Source organism: Melozone crissalis, unplaced genomic scaffold (assembly GCF_028551555.1).
Source record: "Melozone crissalis strain CALT ecotype California unplaced genomic scaffold, PUWL_Pcris_2 ptg000018l_1, whole genome shotgun sequence".
Classification (NCBI taxonomy): domain Eukaryota; kingdom Metazoa; phylum Chordata; class Aves; order Passeriformes; family Passerellidae; genus Melozone; species Melozone crissalis.
In genome coordinates, this window is record NW_026535796.1 from 1,761,989 (window position 1) to 1,778,109 (window position 16,121).

Below are 16,121 nucleotides of genomic sequence, written 5' to 3' on the forward strand. Positions count from 1 at the left end.
TGCCTCCCTAATCCAGCCCAGAAATCACGGAAGTCTGGAATGTGTCATGTGTTAAACCCACAGAAACTTTATACAGGGGATCCTGACACCTCTCACACAATCCTGGAATGGTTTGGGATGGGAGGGATCTGAAGGATCATCCAGTTCCACCCCACTGCCATGGGCAGGGCCACCTTCCACTAGCCCAGGGTGCTCCAAGCCCCATATCCATAAATACATACGGATATAAATGGATAACTTGCCATCCTAGGGTCAGAGATCTCCTAGATGTCTGTCCTTTCTGATCCAAAATCATAAATATATATTAAAATTCAATATAAAATGTACATTAACCTATATATTTTTACATAACATGCAAAATATTATTGGGTTAAATGTGTGCACCAACACCCACATGTTACTGGATCTTTTTCTCCCTCACAAGCCTCCATGAATCCCATTTCATTTCCAGCTGAAACCAAGGTATGAATAAGAGTCCCAGCATGATGGAGGGAAAAAAAGAGCCAGACAGAATTCCCTGTCCCTGATAACACAACAAATCAGAATAAAAGGATTAAAGATAAAAATCCAGTTCTTACCTCGCCAGAGGATCATCAGGATCACAAGGTTCATTGAGGAACCCTGTTCATCAACAAAACATCCTTTAATAGAAATATAATTTAATTTTTATAGTGAACATAACTTTACTTCAGGGTCAGGGGTGGGTTTGCTCCATTGCAAACAGCTCAGGCTGTCCTGGATGGATCCCTGGAGCAGCCAGCTGGGATTACAGGGGGTGAGGGCTGATCCAGGCCTCCAGGTAAGGAATGGGCCGAAAATGCTTCCAGGCTGCTCCTGGCCTAGCACTGGGACCTCTGTACAGGACCCACCCGTCAGAACATGATCCAGAGTCCATCAAACATTCTCATTCTGCTCCAGGTATTCCCAGGAATATCTGAGCTGCCCACAAAGTACAGTTTGGATCCAGAGATGGGATTGATCAGTTATCAATAACACATCCCATGATAGCTTAGGTGGAATTAGAGGGATCAAGAGACCCCAGGTAGGCTGGAAGAGGATGTGCCATGTCCAAAGGAGACCCACACAGGGTCACAGAATCCTGGAATGGTTTGGGTTGGAAAGGGCCCTAAAGATGACCCAGCTCGTGCTGATGTTTCAGTTGGCTCTGCAAACAACAACATTTTAACATCAGTGTTGGAATTTGGTGAGTTTCCATACCAAAATTTCACCACTGAAATTTCCCATTAGTTCCTGCTTTATTCCCCAGGCACAACTTCAAATACTCCCTCTTTTCTCAAAATAATGAATAAAACCAGGAAATCCACTTATTTCCATGAGAAACTTTTGATACTTAGAAAAGAATGATCAAGAAGGCAAAACAGCTTGTAAAATAAGTTAAATAATTATCAAAGATAAAACTTTGAACTGTTTATCACTTAATCCTTCCTCTGCCTTTGTGCATTTTTCCAAGAAAAATGGCAATTTTTGCTTTCATGAGTATTTCTGCTCCATTTCTTTGGCATTGACCCAAATCAGATCTATTTTATCTTTTTCCAGGACTGTATTGCACCAAATCACCACTGACTTCCCCAGAAACCTTATTTTTCCACCTCCCAGCTTGCTTCAAAAATCAGAATCAGATTTATTCCAAGTCTCCTGATATTCTCTGAGCCAAGACTCCAAACCACCAAGACAGCTGGTGACAATGAGGCAGGTCCAAGGTTGACCTAAATTCTATTTTTTTAAAAATCGGGTATTTATTTTAATTTTAATCCAGTCTATCAAGCTGTTATGCTACATATCATTCACAGTGGATAAAGTTCACATAGATAAATTAATGTTTTTTACCTTTATGAGGTCCAGCAGGCTGAAACATCCAAAAACCAACTCAGTCCTGGTCAGGGCTGGATCTGTGATCAAGACAAGATGCAGATTAGTGGAAGATGTGCGCACGTTGTTAAACTGGCAACCAGGACTTCTGCAGAGGGAACAACCTCCTTGGGCTGAGCTTAAATAGAGTTTGTGGGTCAAGGTGTGGATGGAGCCCCCAGATGGGGTGATTAATGCAAATTAGTTCACTCTGGGACAATTAATCACTGTCTGGAAGTGCCCAGAGCTGCCAGCCCAGGTGTGGACATCTGGGCTGCAGGTACCTCACCGTGGATAATCCCATCCTTGAGGGAAAACTGGGCTGCCTGGTGTCCACAGAGGGACATGAGCAGCTCCAGAGCTGGAGGTGCTTTCTGTGACACTTGGGGACCCTCTGACCAGCCGGTCACTGCTGATGCCACGTGTCCATGTGATGTGGTGACTCATCCACGTGATGGACTTGAGATCCCTGAAGCACAATGAATTTCAGAATTCTATTCTATCCCTTTTTTTTTCTCTTTTCTTTGTTTATGTGCTGCGCCATGAGGAGCCCTGAGGGTTTTGTCCCAGGAGAGCAGAGGGAACATATTCACAGCCCTGTCACCCACAGGCTCAGAGCTGGAGTCAGGGAAGGAGCACATCCCTCTCCACATCGGCCTGGATGTTCCCTGCTGCATTTGGGATAAACCCTTGGCTCCCACCACCGCAGCGAGGGCACAGGAGGAGCTGTAAATCCAAGATAAAGAAGTTGGATTCCTTCTTCATGTCCTCATATCCTCTTTTTTGGGGCTGTGCTGGAAAACAGCCTTCCAAAAGTAGGATTTTTTATACTATATGGGAGCAATGGCTTCTGCAAATTGGTTTTTGTTTTCCTTAGGCAGGTAAAGCAAGATAAATGGACTTATTGAAGTGTTAAGCACAATTCTTATTTAGTTATGAAGAATTGTCAGCAGAATGCAGTTGTTAACAAATCAGCCTCTGGAACTGGATTGTTTTAAAATTAATTCCCATTCAAAGTAAGTTTTATCTTAATTCCCATGGTTCTGGGATGTTTCAGCCTGCTGGAGCTCAGAAAGGTATAAAACATGAATTTATCCATGTGATTTTTATGTGTGAGTGATATAGAATACAACAGTTTGATGGACTGGATTAATAATTAAAAGCAGAGGAAACATATCCTTAATGTGGTGCAATCTGGGATTTCACTAGCACTGGGACTTTCTCCCACTCCAGGTTCACATTATCTACAATGAGATTCCTCCAAGGTGCCTTCTGAAACAAATTTCTTTCAAACCAAAAGGGAATAAATATCTGATTCTTTTCTTCAATATTAATTAACATGTGCCAGAATAAATCCATAATTTTACGTATCCGAGCACAGAAAAGCAAATTTGCCATCTGTCTTTCTTTAAGCTCTGTGTTCTTTTCTAGGCACTTCAACTGATAAATAAAAAAGTATAGAATTTATGTTTGGAAAATATATGGAATATACCAAAGTATGGCAATTAAAATGGTGATCAATTGGAGTTAAATATGACCCAAAAGCAAAACTCTGGGTTTTACAATTTTGATGTATTTCTTCCCTTTGCCTCAGCAGGTAACACCTGGCCATGGGAGGAAACTACACACAGGCCAGATTCATCCTCCTGGGAATTACAGACACTCCCTGGGCGCAGGCCCCTCTTTTTGTGCTCTTTCTGTTGATTTACATCGTCACTTTGGCGGGGAACATCGGGCTGATGGTCTTGGTTTGGGTGGCTCCCAGCCTCCACATCCCCATGTACTTCTTCCTCACCCACTTTTCCCTGGCCGATGTCTGCTATTCCACCGTCATCTCCCCCAAAATGCTCACAGACCTGTTATTTGGGGATAAAACCATTTCCTGGGCGGGCTGCGTGACACAATTCCACCTCTTTGCTCTCTTTGTCACGGCCGAGTGTCACCTGCTGGCCGCCATGGCCTACGACCGGCACGTGGCCATCTGCCACCCCCTGAGCTATGTCCTGGTGGTGTCCCCCCGGGCCTGCTGGCAGATGGTGGCCTGGTGCTACCTCGTGGCCTCCCTCAGCGCCCTCCTCTTCACCGGCTGCACGTTTGGGGGCTCCTTCTGTGGGCCCAACCATGTCGATCACTTCTTCTGCGACGCCAGCCCCGTGCTGAGGCTGGCGTGCTCCGACACCCGCGGCTGCGAGGCCGCCATCTTCGCCCTGGCCGCGGCCAACGGGCTGGGCACCAGCGTGGTCATCCTGCTCTCCTACAGCCGCATCCTCCACGCCGTCCTGGGCACAAGCTCGGCGCCCAGCAGGGCCAGAGCCTTCCGCACCTGCGCCTCCCACCTGGCCTCCGTGGCCGTGTTCTACGGCTCCCTGTTCTTCATGTACCTGCAGCCGGCATCGCGGCACGGCAGCCCGGACAAGGTGGCCTCTGTCTTGTACACCGTGGTCAGCCCCATGCTCAACCCTTTCATCTACAGCCTGAGGAACAGGGAGGTGAAGGCAGCGCTGGGGAGGGGCAGGAGGAGGAGGATGTTAAACCTCTGCCGGCAGCAGAGAGGTGCAGCTTGTGGCATCAGGGAGTCCTGGAATGGTTTGGGTTGGAGGGGACCTTAAAGATCATCTGGTCCTATACTCCATGGGCAGGGACACCTTCCACTACACCAGGCAGCTCCAAACCCCATCCAACCTGGCCTGGAACTCTTCCAGGCATGGGGCAGCCACAGCTTCTCTGGGCAGCCTGTGCAAGGGCCTCCCCACCCTCACAGGGAAAAATTTCTTCCCAGCTACTTTACCTACTCTCAGCTTAAAGCCATTCCCTGTTGTTCTGTCACTCCATGCCCTTGTGGAAGAAAACTGCTCCTCTAAAGCAAGAATAAAAAAATAAAATTAATTATATGGATTTTTCCCTGATCCTCACAGTTTTATATATGTTCTTCCACAGTTCCTCACAAAACTCAATTACAATATTTATCCTGGAGAAATAGATCCCACACTCACATATTCCTTGGAAGGAAACAGGAGTGGGAGCCTCAAACTTGAATGTCCTTTGTGGCCATGAGGCTGCTAGAAGAAATCACCCAGAATTATTCCAGGGTATTATTCCAATTAAACCTTTCTTTCTCTCAGGAAAAGCAAATCACAGCTTTATTGGTTTATAACTTATTTTGCACTGATCAATATGTATTTTTCTCGCAAGATTATTGTCCTTATTCCTAAACTCCAATAAAATTCCTCATTGTTACCTGTGAGTTATTTATTAAAGCCAAGCTGCTGGGGTGGGAGGGAGCATATGGGAAGAATAAGAGTATTTTTAAATTTGGTCGATAAATGAGAAAGGTAAAAAGCTTTAAAAGTGCATTTTTTTCTGACTTAGAGGGACAAAGAGCTGGTGCAAGCCAGGATCTCAAGATACACCTTAGAATATCAAGGGGAATGAAAAACACATTGAAAACCTAACAAGTGCATTTCACCTAGAGTTTAAGGACTTAAGTAACTTGGTTTCCACAGATGAGAGAATCCTCAACACCTGATCTATGAATAGTTGGGAGCTGTTTGGGTCTGGAAAAGGCCCTAAAAAGCCAAAAACAACAGTTCTCCAAATTATGGCTCAATAAAAAAGGCACAGGGATGGCCACAACACTGGGGAGAGACCAGCAATCCTTCATCTTTTCCTGGCAGGCACTTAGAATGGAAAAAACTCCCACTTTCTGCTCATCCTAACAAATTCCAAAGGATAAATACCCTTGTTGTTTTTGAAGGCAAACTGAGCACAATCCTGCAACTTTCTTTCACAATTCAGATGGTCTGGATAAGCTCAGCAGACATTTTCCCCTCTTCCTCTTCTCCTCCTCCCCAGTTTGGTTGTCCCTCACCTGTTGACACCTTTGGAAGTGGAATGAGTTCCCTCTGCAGAGGGATAAGCCCTGGCTGCAGCAGGGAAAGGTGGAAGCAGAAAACTTTTCCCTTTGGTGTTGTGTTGTAGATGTTGTGTTCTGAGGAGTTACGTGAGAATTCACTTCTGTTTGAAAAGTAAATGGACTGTGAGTAGTCTCCTTGTTCTCTGGGAAAAAGCAGCAGGAGAAGACATGCTTTAAGTCTGGGGGGAAGTGGGAAGGGTAGATTTGGACCTGGCATTGATATAATTAAATGATGAAGTATAAATGTCAAATATAGATATCAAAGTTGGGTGGGAAGGGATTTTAAAGCTCATCCCATTCCAACATCTTCCACTAGACCAAGCCCTGTCCAACCTAGCCTTGCACACTTCCAGGGATGGGGCAGCCACAGCTTCTCTGGGCAACCTCTGCCAGAGCCTCAGCACCCTCTCCAGGGAAGGATGTCTTTGCTATATCCAGTGTAAGCTCCTTCAGTTCAAGGTTTTCAGGTTTAAATGAGGAATTAAGAAAGCCCACCAGCAGGTCTGAGCTCCAGGGTCCCACCATACAGGTACTCACAGCTATTTCCAGCACAAGGGATGCTGCTCCCACTCCCAGAGCAAGAAGTGATCCTGGGAGACCAACCACCCTTCAAGGGATCACCACTTTAACAAGATCTTCTGGGCTTTGCCAAGAAAGTTTCCTAATCATCATCATCATGGAACTTCTCAGAGGGCTTCTCAACAACTTCTTTCATTCATTTTAACAAGCCATTAGAGACTAATTAGTGAAGGAAAACAAGGAAGAAACTTTCTTCCTTGTTAAAGAGAAAGTGAACTTCTCCAGGTACTTTGTTTGTCAGATCCAGGTCCTGGGGCCAAAAAGCTGGAGAGTCAATGTGTTGGCACAGGACTGTGTTAGGAGACCCTAAAGCTCAGCCAGTGCCACCCCTTGCCATGGACAGGGACACCTTCCACTATCCCAGGCTGCTCCAATTCCCACCCAGCCTGGCCTTGGACACTCCAGGGATGGGGCAGCCACAGCTTCTCTGGGCAGCCTGTGCCAGGGCCTCCCCACCCTCACAGGGATGGATTTCTTCCCCATATCCAATCTAAATGCTATCAGTGTAAAGCCATTCCCTCTTGTCCTGCCACTCCAGGCCTTTGCCCAGAGTCCCTCTGCAGCTCTCCAGGACTCCTTTAGGTCTGGAAGGGCCTCTCAGGTCTGACTCTACAGACTGAGCTCAGATATGGGTTAGTGCTGGCCTTGGCACAGCTGGGTTAGCAGTTGGGCTCCATGATCTTAGAGGGCTTTTCCAACCTAAATGATTCTGGGATTCTGTAACTGCTTCTACCCCATATTTACTCCTGGTCAGCATTCCTGCCACTCCTTCTGTGCTCAGTTTCACTGTAGTTCGAACAGTTTGTTTTTCCTTCCTCTCTGTCTCAGTTTATTTTAGAGGGGAAATCACACAGTTGCTCAAAACTAAGCAAAGCCTGTTTGATAATAAAACCAAAATATGAACAAATTCCTGGGATAGAGAGCAGCAGTTGTAATTCCACCATGATCCATGGGAGATGCCAGATGAAGGCTCCCTGCTCTTTGAGCAAGCTTGGGACTTGAGTTGGGTCACTGCCCACCCTGTGGTGGGACATTGGAAATTCCTCTTGGAATGGATGACTTTGGAAGCAGCTCCTTCAGCAGGAGACTTGTAAGAAAAGCAAGTTTACTTACTTGGTAAGTAAACACCATCAGTTTCAGGAAGTTTGATATATATATTCTATATATTGTAGCCTGAGGGTTTATGTCCCACTTTTTATATATATAAATTTATATGTATACAGATCTTAATACATATTTCTTTATACATATAAAGAAAGGTTGTTTATAGAATTTCTTTATATTTTTTCTTAATATACATTTAATTTTAAATATATGTAAATTTGTCCTTGAAATATATAATTGACTTCTTGGGCCAATTATATATTTCAAGGATATAAATAAATAAATAGAAATAAAAAGAACCAGTGTAAGAAATGGAGATTCAGGGACTGGGAAACAGCTGGGGGTTTGGAGAAATGCTGCAACTGCTAACTGGCAAGAAGGGAGAACACTTTAGAAAGTCTCCTGCTGCATTTTATTTTTACATTATCTGAGATATCCTGATGTCTAAAAAACCCAAGAGTGTCACAATTGGGCAGATGGAGCAAAGTTTCTCTTTTTTTTTTCCCTAAAAGAAGGAAATGGTCCCAGGTAGCTGTAATCAGAAGAGATGAAGAGCCCCTGGTCCCAAGCTTTACAAGTGGTCAAGAAGGGCTTAAATTCCTGAAATTAAAATACCAGGCAGCAAACACAAACCAAAAAGGAAATACTATTTTTCACGGAGTGTTTCCTCCCCATCAGGCTCCAGAGCCCGGCCTTCACCTCCGGTTCCTCAGGCTGTAGATGAAGGGGTTCAGCATGGGCATCACCGTGGTGTAGAACACAGAGGCCACCTTGTCTGGCTGCCAGGAGCTCCTGGAACTGCGCCGGCAGTACATGGACACCAGAGATCCGTGGAAGAGCGCCATGGCAGCCAGGTGGGAGGTGGAGAAGCGCAGGTGGAGAAGGCCTTGCGCTTCCCCATGGCCGAGCGTGCGCCCAGGGCGGTGGCCAGGCTGAGGGCGTAGGAGAGGAGGATGGCCAGGATGGTGGCAGCCAGGCTGAATCCCGCCGTGAGGAACGTGCCCCAGCTCATTGGGCGCGGGGTCCGTGCAGGAGAGGGCGAAGAGTGGAGGCCCCTCGCAGTAGAAGTGGTCGATGGGGCCGCAGAAGCTCAGCCTGAGGGCCAGGCCTGTGTGAAGGGCGGCGTGGGTGACCCCAGCCAGGCAGGAGCCGGCCACCAGACACGCACAGATCCCTCGGTGTCAGAACTCAGTACATCCCTCCAGGTGTCCAGAGCTGCCGAAGACCCCGTCGGGGGGCTCAGAGACCTTGGCATGCTGCCCAGAACACCTGGGGATTTGATTTTGACCCTTGGAGCAAATTACTAGCTTTGTATGAGGACATGAAAGTCACACAGGTTTGAATAGTGTAAAAACAAAAAAAATCACAGGGTGAAAATGTAGATTTTAGGATTTTTGGTATGGGGATTATGGGGAAAAGATGGAGGAATCTGGGTGTGTCCAGCCTTTCTCCTTCTTGTTCTCCATTTTCTGCAGTGATGTTGGCACTTTGGGATTGGTTTAGAATAGAAATGCACTGTCTAACAAAGGTGATAGATATTGGGAATTAAGTGTAAATATGATATATATCGTTTGTAGTATAAAAGGACAACACCGCCTTGGGGGCGGTCAGAGTGCCTGTGGCTGCCTTGCTGAACAGATCTGCGCTGGGCAGAAAGAAAATTTTATAGATAAGAATTAATAAACAACCTCAAGACCGAAAAGTGAAGAGTTCAGACTCATTCTTCAGTTATGTGGGCCGAAGCAGAGACATCCTGCACATCTCGGGGCAGCAAATATCAGCAGCAACCCAAGACCTCGGGACATGGACAGGGGTAGAGCAGAGGTGGCAGACGGCCACGCAGTGGTCGTAGGCCATGGCAGCCAGCAGGCAGCACTCGGTGGTGGCAAAGGCCACGTAGAAATAGAACTGCGTGAGGCACTTGGCGTGGGAAATGGCCTTGTCCTCATCCAGGAGAGCCCGGAGCAGGCTGGGGGTGATGCAGGAGGAATAGCAGAGCTCCAGGAAGGACAGGCTGCTCAGGAAGAAGTACAGGGGGATGTGGAGCCGGACAACGAGCCTGATCAACATCAGCAGCCCCGCATTCCCCAGCAGGGTGACCACATAGAGCACCAGGAACACCACAAACAGGACAACATGGACATGGCCCTGCTCAGAGAATCCCAAGAGGACAAAGTGAGCACTGGTGCTTCCATTTCCTTTGGCTGCCATCCAAATGCAGGTGCTGTGGGAAAGCCCAGATGGAGAGTCAGGATATTCCTGTTTTCTGCACAAACTTGTTAAAAATGCCTGTGTTTTTATCAGCAAGCACAGCCTGGAGATGCAGGAACTGTAGAATTTACTGTTTGGTTCAAAATACATTTTAAAGTAGTCAAAGTTCACTACTGAGTTTGTTTCTAATGGTTTTAGTCTGGTTTAGTCACTCATTGGGTTTGATAAATCACTTTGCACAGTCGAAGGTTTATACCACCTCCTGAAGAAGTTAAGGGAATGATTATTCATCAGATTCAAAGCATTAACCCCAGCAATTTACCCTGACTTTAGAAATCATTATGAATTTGAAAAAAACACTGAAAACAACAAAAACCACCCAAAAAACCACCCCAAACTTCATTGGTTTAGAAGATCCAAAGGAGACAAAGCACTGGTGAGAGATCAGGACATCTTTAAAATTTTCTTTAGGAGAGTTAGAACAAATTAAAATAAACCAAATTTCTTCTCTTCCTTCCCGTGAAACTGGAATTCAAGTTCAAACAGGAGATTTAGTGTATTAAAAAACCCTTTAAATATGGTGATACTTGTGTCACTCCTGTGAGAAGTGTTAAGTGGAGAAAGAAAAGGGTTTTAAAATTCTGGAAGCCTCTAAAATGTTGTGGTACCATGATTAACTGGGGGGAGTAAGATGCTGATAATACAGTTCAAATAAATAGAATATTTATAATTTGGGAAATAATCCAGGTAGTGCTGTATGCAATGATTGATCTTCAGGGCCAGGTTGGACAGGGCTTGGAACAACCTGGGCAAAGGCAAGGTGTCCCTGCCCATGGATCATCACTGGAGGATCCATAAGGTCCCTTCCAACCCAAGCATGGATTTCATTATAAATTCCTGGGTTTTGCCTCAGAGACCCTGAGCCTGGATGATTTTTTGTTGTGGGAACAGGCTCCCACTTCAAGCCCTCTCCTTGCAACAGATCACTTCCCTGCAGCCTTATTTTGGCAAAACCTCACCTGTTTCCTCACCTCTCAGGGCCATTTTTGCTTGATCAGATTTTCTCTCCCAGACCAAAATTTCCAGGGAGAAATAAACCCAGTGTTAGCGTGGGAATAATTTACCTTCACAAATTTACCTTCACAAAAAGCATTAAAACTTGACCAAAAAATCTGCTGTTTGCAGTCCTCATTCACAGGAACACCAAGGAGTTTGTCACTGCCCAGCCCTGGAGGAGGAAATTTCCCTTGGGAATGGATGACTTTGGAAGCAGCTCCTTAAAGGGGAGACCTGTGCTGGTAAATAAAGACCATTAGTTAAAATAAAATAACTCAATTAGTTTCAGAAGTTAAATGGCAGCTTGAGGATTTATTTACCACTCTATACCTATATATATATACATATATAATTAAATATATTAACATTTTACTATATAAATAAAGTTAATATAGAGGTTTAATTTATATATGCAGTTAGACATGTAATTACTTAATAAATATTAATATTTTCCTAATATATATAATTTTATTTTATATATTATATGGATTTATATAATTTTATTTTATATATTATATGTAATTGCATACATTTAAATGTATCTCTTAGAATATAAAAATAATTTCCTGGGATCACAGGGAATTAAAAAGAACTGGTGTAAGAAATGGAGATTCAGGGAATGAGACAGCCCAGGGTTTGGAGAAGTGTTGCAATTGCCAATCAGGATGAAAGGAAAACTCTGCAGGAACTTTCCTGCTACAATTTATTTTTACATTTTCTGGTGATAATGATGAGCTGAATTTAAGACTTTTAGGTTCAGATTGACCCTTCAGTCAATTTGGCCAGAGTGTGCCTCCTAATTCTGATGATATGAGGAACATTCATCCAAAATGTGAGTTAGGAATGAAGGTTTAGATGTACTGGAATACATGTTTTGCAATCAGGAAGAACTTCCACAATTTCCTGGAGTTATTTGCTATTATATCCTTCTGCAAACGCTTGAGAAGGACAATTTTCTGCAACCAGCAAAAAATTGTCTCAAAACCACTTAAAGTTCCACCCTCTCTGATTGTTAAGATTCTCACAGGTCCTGGAGCTGAAGTCCACAAGCTCCATCAGTCTGGACAAATCCAAGAAGTTTTCCCTTCCCCTAACATGGCTGGAATATTTAAGTTTTACCCCATCCCCACGCAACCAATTACCACAGGGTCTCTGAGGCACCTGAACACACCATGAGCCTTCTCCAGAGGCCCTGGGATCCATCCCAAGGTTTCTCCCTGGAGTTTTAGGGATGGGATGCCCACAGCACATCAGAATTGATGCCTGCAGAGCCTGGGCAATGCCATTTGTGAACACAAACAAGAGGAAACACCAAAAGGAGGATTTTTGCTAAAGGCTTGAATTTGAAAAATTTTTAAATTCTTGTCTAATTTCATATTTCTCTTCTCACCCTCCCAAAGAAGCTTTTCCTTCCCTGTTCCTCCAGCTGTCAGTCAGGGTTCATTGCAGGAAGTCCCTTGGTGGCTGTCAGTGCTTTTCTCCAGCTGCTGGTGGATGTCCTTGCACTCAGAACACTCACTGATGGTTCATCTCCATCCTGGTGGCCACCAAACCTCCACAGCTGCTCCCCTGTCCCAGTGTCTGGGACAATTACTCCCCATGGGCAACACTCAGCATTTTCCCTTTTCCAAGCTTACCTGATTCCCATCTGCCCATTTCTGACCAGGAAAACTCATTTTCAAAAGCCATTTTGCAATGTGTGCTCCAAAATGGGTTCAGGAGGCTCACGGGGAGTAAACTGTGCCAGCCAGAGAATGCTGGGATGGCTGGGGTTGGAAGGGACCTGAAAGCTCCTCTCATTCCAATGCCCTGCCAGGGGCAGGGACACAGGATGGCCCCTGAGGAATATGTGGGGAATGTGTGTCCACCAGGAGCAAACATCAGTGCTGGACGTTCCATCTCCTTCCCACACGGTGCCTCCAGCTCCTCTCATGCATGGTCAGGTGCTGTTCCCACAGAAGCTGGACACAGTTCACCCTCCTTTCCCCAGTCCCCACTTGCACCACAACCCAAAACCTTTTGGGTTTGAGAGCAGCAGCTCCAGCACAAAGCCACAGCATGCACAGTGACAGTGCCACGGCCACAGACTCAGGGTTTAATTCACTAAGGGCTCACGTTCCTGTTTAAAGGTCAGCTGATGGCCAAGGCAAGACCAGCTGGACAAAGAAATTAAAACCATGAAATGCTTTCTCAAAATATTACTAAAATATTGAATATTTTTCAAATATTGAATATTTTTCAAATATTTTTTGTATTGCCAAATAATGGCTGTAAGGTCTCGGAGCAAAGAGAGCTGTTCTGGGGCTTATGTTTTAAATGCCTTAATGTTTTAATCAATTAAAAATTATGGGGGGATTTATGTTTTAAATAAGACATTAAAAATAATCTTTAGTCCTATTTAAAGATAAAATGTACAATCTTGTCTGCACCCAAATTAAACAATGCCCTGAGGGTGGCAGGGAGGAACAGAAGGGTGGGAGAACAGCAGGAGATACACACAGAGGTCCCAGTTCATGGTCCTGATCACAGAGTCACAGAACTGGTTAGGTTGCAAAAAACCCTCTGGGATCATCAAGTCCACCATTCCCACAGCAGTGCCAAGGTCACCACTAATCCATGTCCCCAAGTGCCACATCCACACACCTTTTAAACCCCTCCAGGGATGGCAGCCTATTCCAGGGCTGGACAGCCCTTCCCATGAAGGAATTTTTCCTTTCCCACCCAAACCTCCCCTGGTGCCACTTGAGGATGTTGTCTCCACATCTGTGGATGTGAGTTGAGGCCCTTTGGAGCCGCCCATGGGGGCTCAGCACAGCTGAGGAAAGAGGAACAGGAGCACAAACAGCTCAGGGGGATTCAGCCAGGCATCCTGACTAAATAATAATCAGGGAATTGTTGGCAAGATTTGGGAAAAAAGGATTCAGCTGAGTGACCCTGAGTGCCTGTGAGTTTTGTGTCATCACTAAATCAGCAAACTACCTTGATTCTGGATTGATTTAATCCAACTGAGCAGCTTCTCCTCCATCCCAAGTTGTTCTGAGTCTCTGGGAGAGTCTCATCACTCTGAATTTCACCATGGATCTGGCACAGGGTGAGATAATGCTCTGATTTAGAGGGTTTGGGGTTTTTTCATATATGCAATGCTTTAACACCAAATGTGTCACAGAATTCTGTAATGGTTTGGGTTGGAAGGGACCTCAAAGCTCACTCAGTTCCAACCTCCTGCTGTGGGCAGGGACACCTTCCACTAGATCAGGCTGCTCCAAGCCTCATCCAAACACCAAAACTGGAGTGAAATTGTTATTGTCGGCTGATACTGAATCAGCCAGCACATCATCTAAATCAAAGTGCAGAAGGCCCCAAAAATGTCTCTCTACATATTTCACAAAAATTCCAGCGTATCATCCACATCCCCACAACGTTAAAATGTCCAAGCTAATTTTATTTTCCTGAGTCTCCTCCAAGCCTCCTTCACCTCCCGGTTCCTCAGGCTGTAGATCCAGGGGTTCAGCATGGGGGTCACCACAGTGTAGAGCACAGCAGCCCATTTATCCCCTCCCCTGGAGGTGTCTGCCCTGGGATTAGGTACATGAGAATCAGTGGCCCATAGAAGGTGCTGAGGGCGGCGAGGTGGGAGGCACAGGTGGAGAGGGCTTTGCGCTTGCCCTCGGCTGAGCTGATGCTCAGGATGCTGGAGATGATGGCCACATAGGACATCAGGACCACCAGGAGGCTGGGAACACCGAGCAAGGATGAAGAAGTCCTCAGGATGAGGAGGCTGAGGGTGGTGTCAGAGGAGGAGAGGGAGATCAGCATGGAAATGTCACAGAAGAACAGGTCGATAGTGCTGGAGCTGCAGAAGAACAGGCTGGACATGCCAAAGGTTTGTCCCACGCCGTTGGTCAGCCCCAGGAGGTAGGAGCCAGTCACCAGCCGGGAGCAGCGCTCTGGGGACATGACAAGGGGGTAGAGCAGGGGGTGGCAAATGGCCACAAATTGGTCATAGGCCATTGCAGCCAGTAGGAAACACTCAGTGACCAGAAACAGGCCAAAAGTGAATATCTGAGCCATGCACCCAGCATAGGTGATTCCCTTCTTCCCCAGCAAAACCCCAGCCAGCATCCTGGGGGTGATGGTGGTGGAAGTGCAGAGGTTCACAAAAGCCAGGTTGCCCAGGAAATAGTACATGGGGGAATGGAGCAGGGCACTGGCTCTGATCAAGGTGATCATGCCCAGGTTCCCCAGGATGGTGACAAGGTAGGTGAGCAGGAAGAGCAGGAAGAGGGTGACCTGAGTTGCCGTGTCCTCAGTGAATCCTGCCAAGCTGAGCTCCGTTGCTTGGGTGCAGTTGATTCCTGGCATTGCTTCAAAGTGTGTTGTCTGTGTGAACTCCCTGCTGGAGGTTTCCTCCAGCTGGAAAACCCTCTTTGCAGTGGGATCTGTTTGGAGACAGTCCTACAAGATCTAAAACAAGAGTTTAGGCACAGATTGATAAACAGTGCTGGGTGGAAGCCATGGCATGGGCAGGGAGAAGCTGTAGGTTACACAGCCCTGAGGAGCTTTACCTTGGTGCTGCCTTCAATCCTCTGTGTGGCTTCAGCCTGGGACTTTGAAATCATCCAGCACAACCTGAAACACGGAGAAACCCAATAAAGCTGTAAAAGACAGCACAGAATTGATTACTCTTCTTTCTGTTGGCATCTGCAAACCACCTGCTTTGTGTCTTCTCCACAGACTCCTGTAAGGGTTTGGGTTGGATGGGATCTTGAAGAGCATCTCATTGCACCCCCTGCCATGGGCAGGGACACCTTCCACTAGACCAGATTGCTCCAAGCCCCATCCAGCATGGTTTTGAACACTTCCAGAGAAAGGGCACCCAAAACTTCCTGACTATGAAGTCTCCTCTCCCTCCTGATGATTTTCCTAAAATATTTCCCCAGCTTATTATTCTGTTCCTGCAGTCTTCAAATAAAAACATGCAACACCCAAAGCTCAGCAATCTCCTCCTGAAAATATATCTTTTTGGGGGAAAAAAAAATTAAAAGTCACCTTTTGGACATGCCTTAAATCACCAATAGTAAGATCCATAAGTGTTCCTTGCAGGAAAGCTGCCAGACCTCATACAGGAGCCCTTTGTGGTCAGTGAGAGGTACCCAGAGCGAGTGTTCCAACGGGGTGTCCTCATCCCACACCTGCAGCAGATCCCCTGGATTTGGTGCTGAGCCCGGAGTCCAGTAAGGAACTGGAGCCCAGGAGCCTCCAGGCAGGAGCTGAGATGAAGGCTGAAGCTGTTTCTTCTTTGCAAGAAACAACAACAGGAGATGGCTGGCTTGGCATGCGCTGTCCCTACTCATGGTTCTCCAGGATGATCCTCCCCTACATCCCTGCA

At 46.0% G+C, this 16,121-nt stretch overlaps 2 protein-coding genes across 2 annotated transcripts; one reads left to right on the top strand and one right to left on the bottom strand.

Moving 5' to 3' along the window:
- The first annotated feature begins 3,479 nt into the window (after window positions 1-3,479).
- On the top strand, window positions 3,480-10,992 carry LOC128937040 (olfactory receptor 8U9-like). The gene is made up of 2 exons (XM_054276398.1): window positions 3,480-4,380; window positions 10,862-10,992. Exons 1-2 carry the CDS (start codon window positions 3,480-3,482, stop codon window positions 10,990-10,992), a joined length of 1,032 nt encoding a protein of 343 aa, XP_054132373.1.
- Window positions 10,993-14,153: 3,161 nt separating this feature from the next.
- LOC128936680 (olfactory receptor 5G3-like) lies at window positions 14,154-15,094 on the bottom strand. Its single transcript, XM_054275829.1, is given in 2 exon segments — window positions 14,154-14,314; window positions 14,317-15,094. Coding segments are annotated over 2 exon segments (939 nt in total).
- Between the last annotated feature and the right edge of the window lie 1,027 nt (window positions 15,095-16,121).

Coding starts and splice junctions, on each gene's coding strand:
- LOC128937040 (XM_054276398.1), top strand. CDS start 3,480: ATGGGAGGAAACTACACACAGGCCAGATTCATCCTCCTGGGAATTACA. Junction 4,381..10,861: donor GAAGGCAGCGCTGGGGAGGG/GCAGGAGGAGGA, acceptor TGCTGTTTGCAG/TCCTCATTCACAGGAACACC.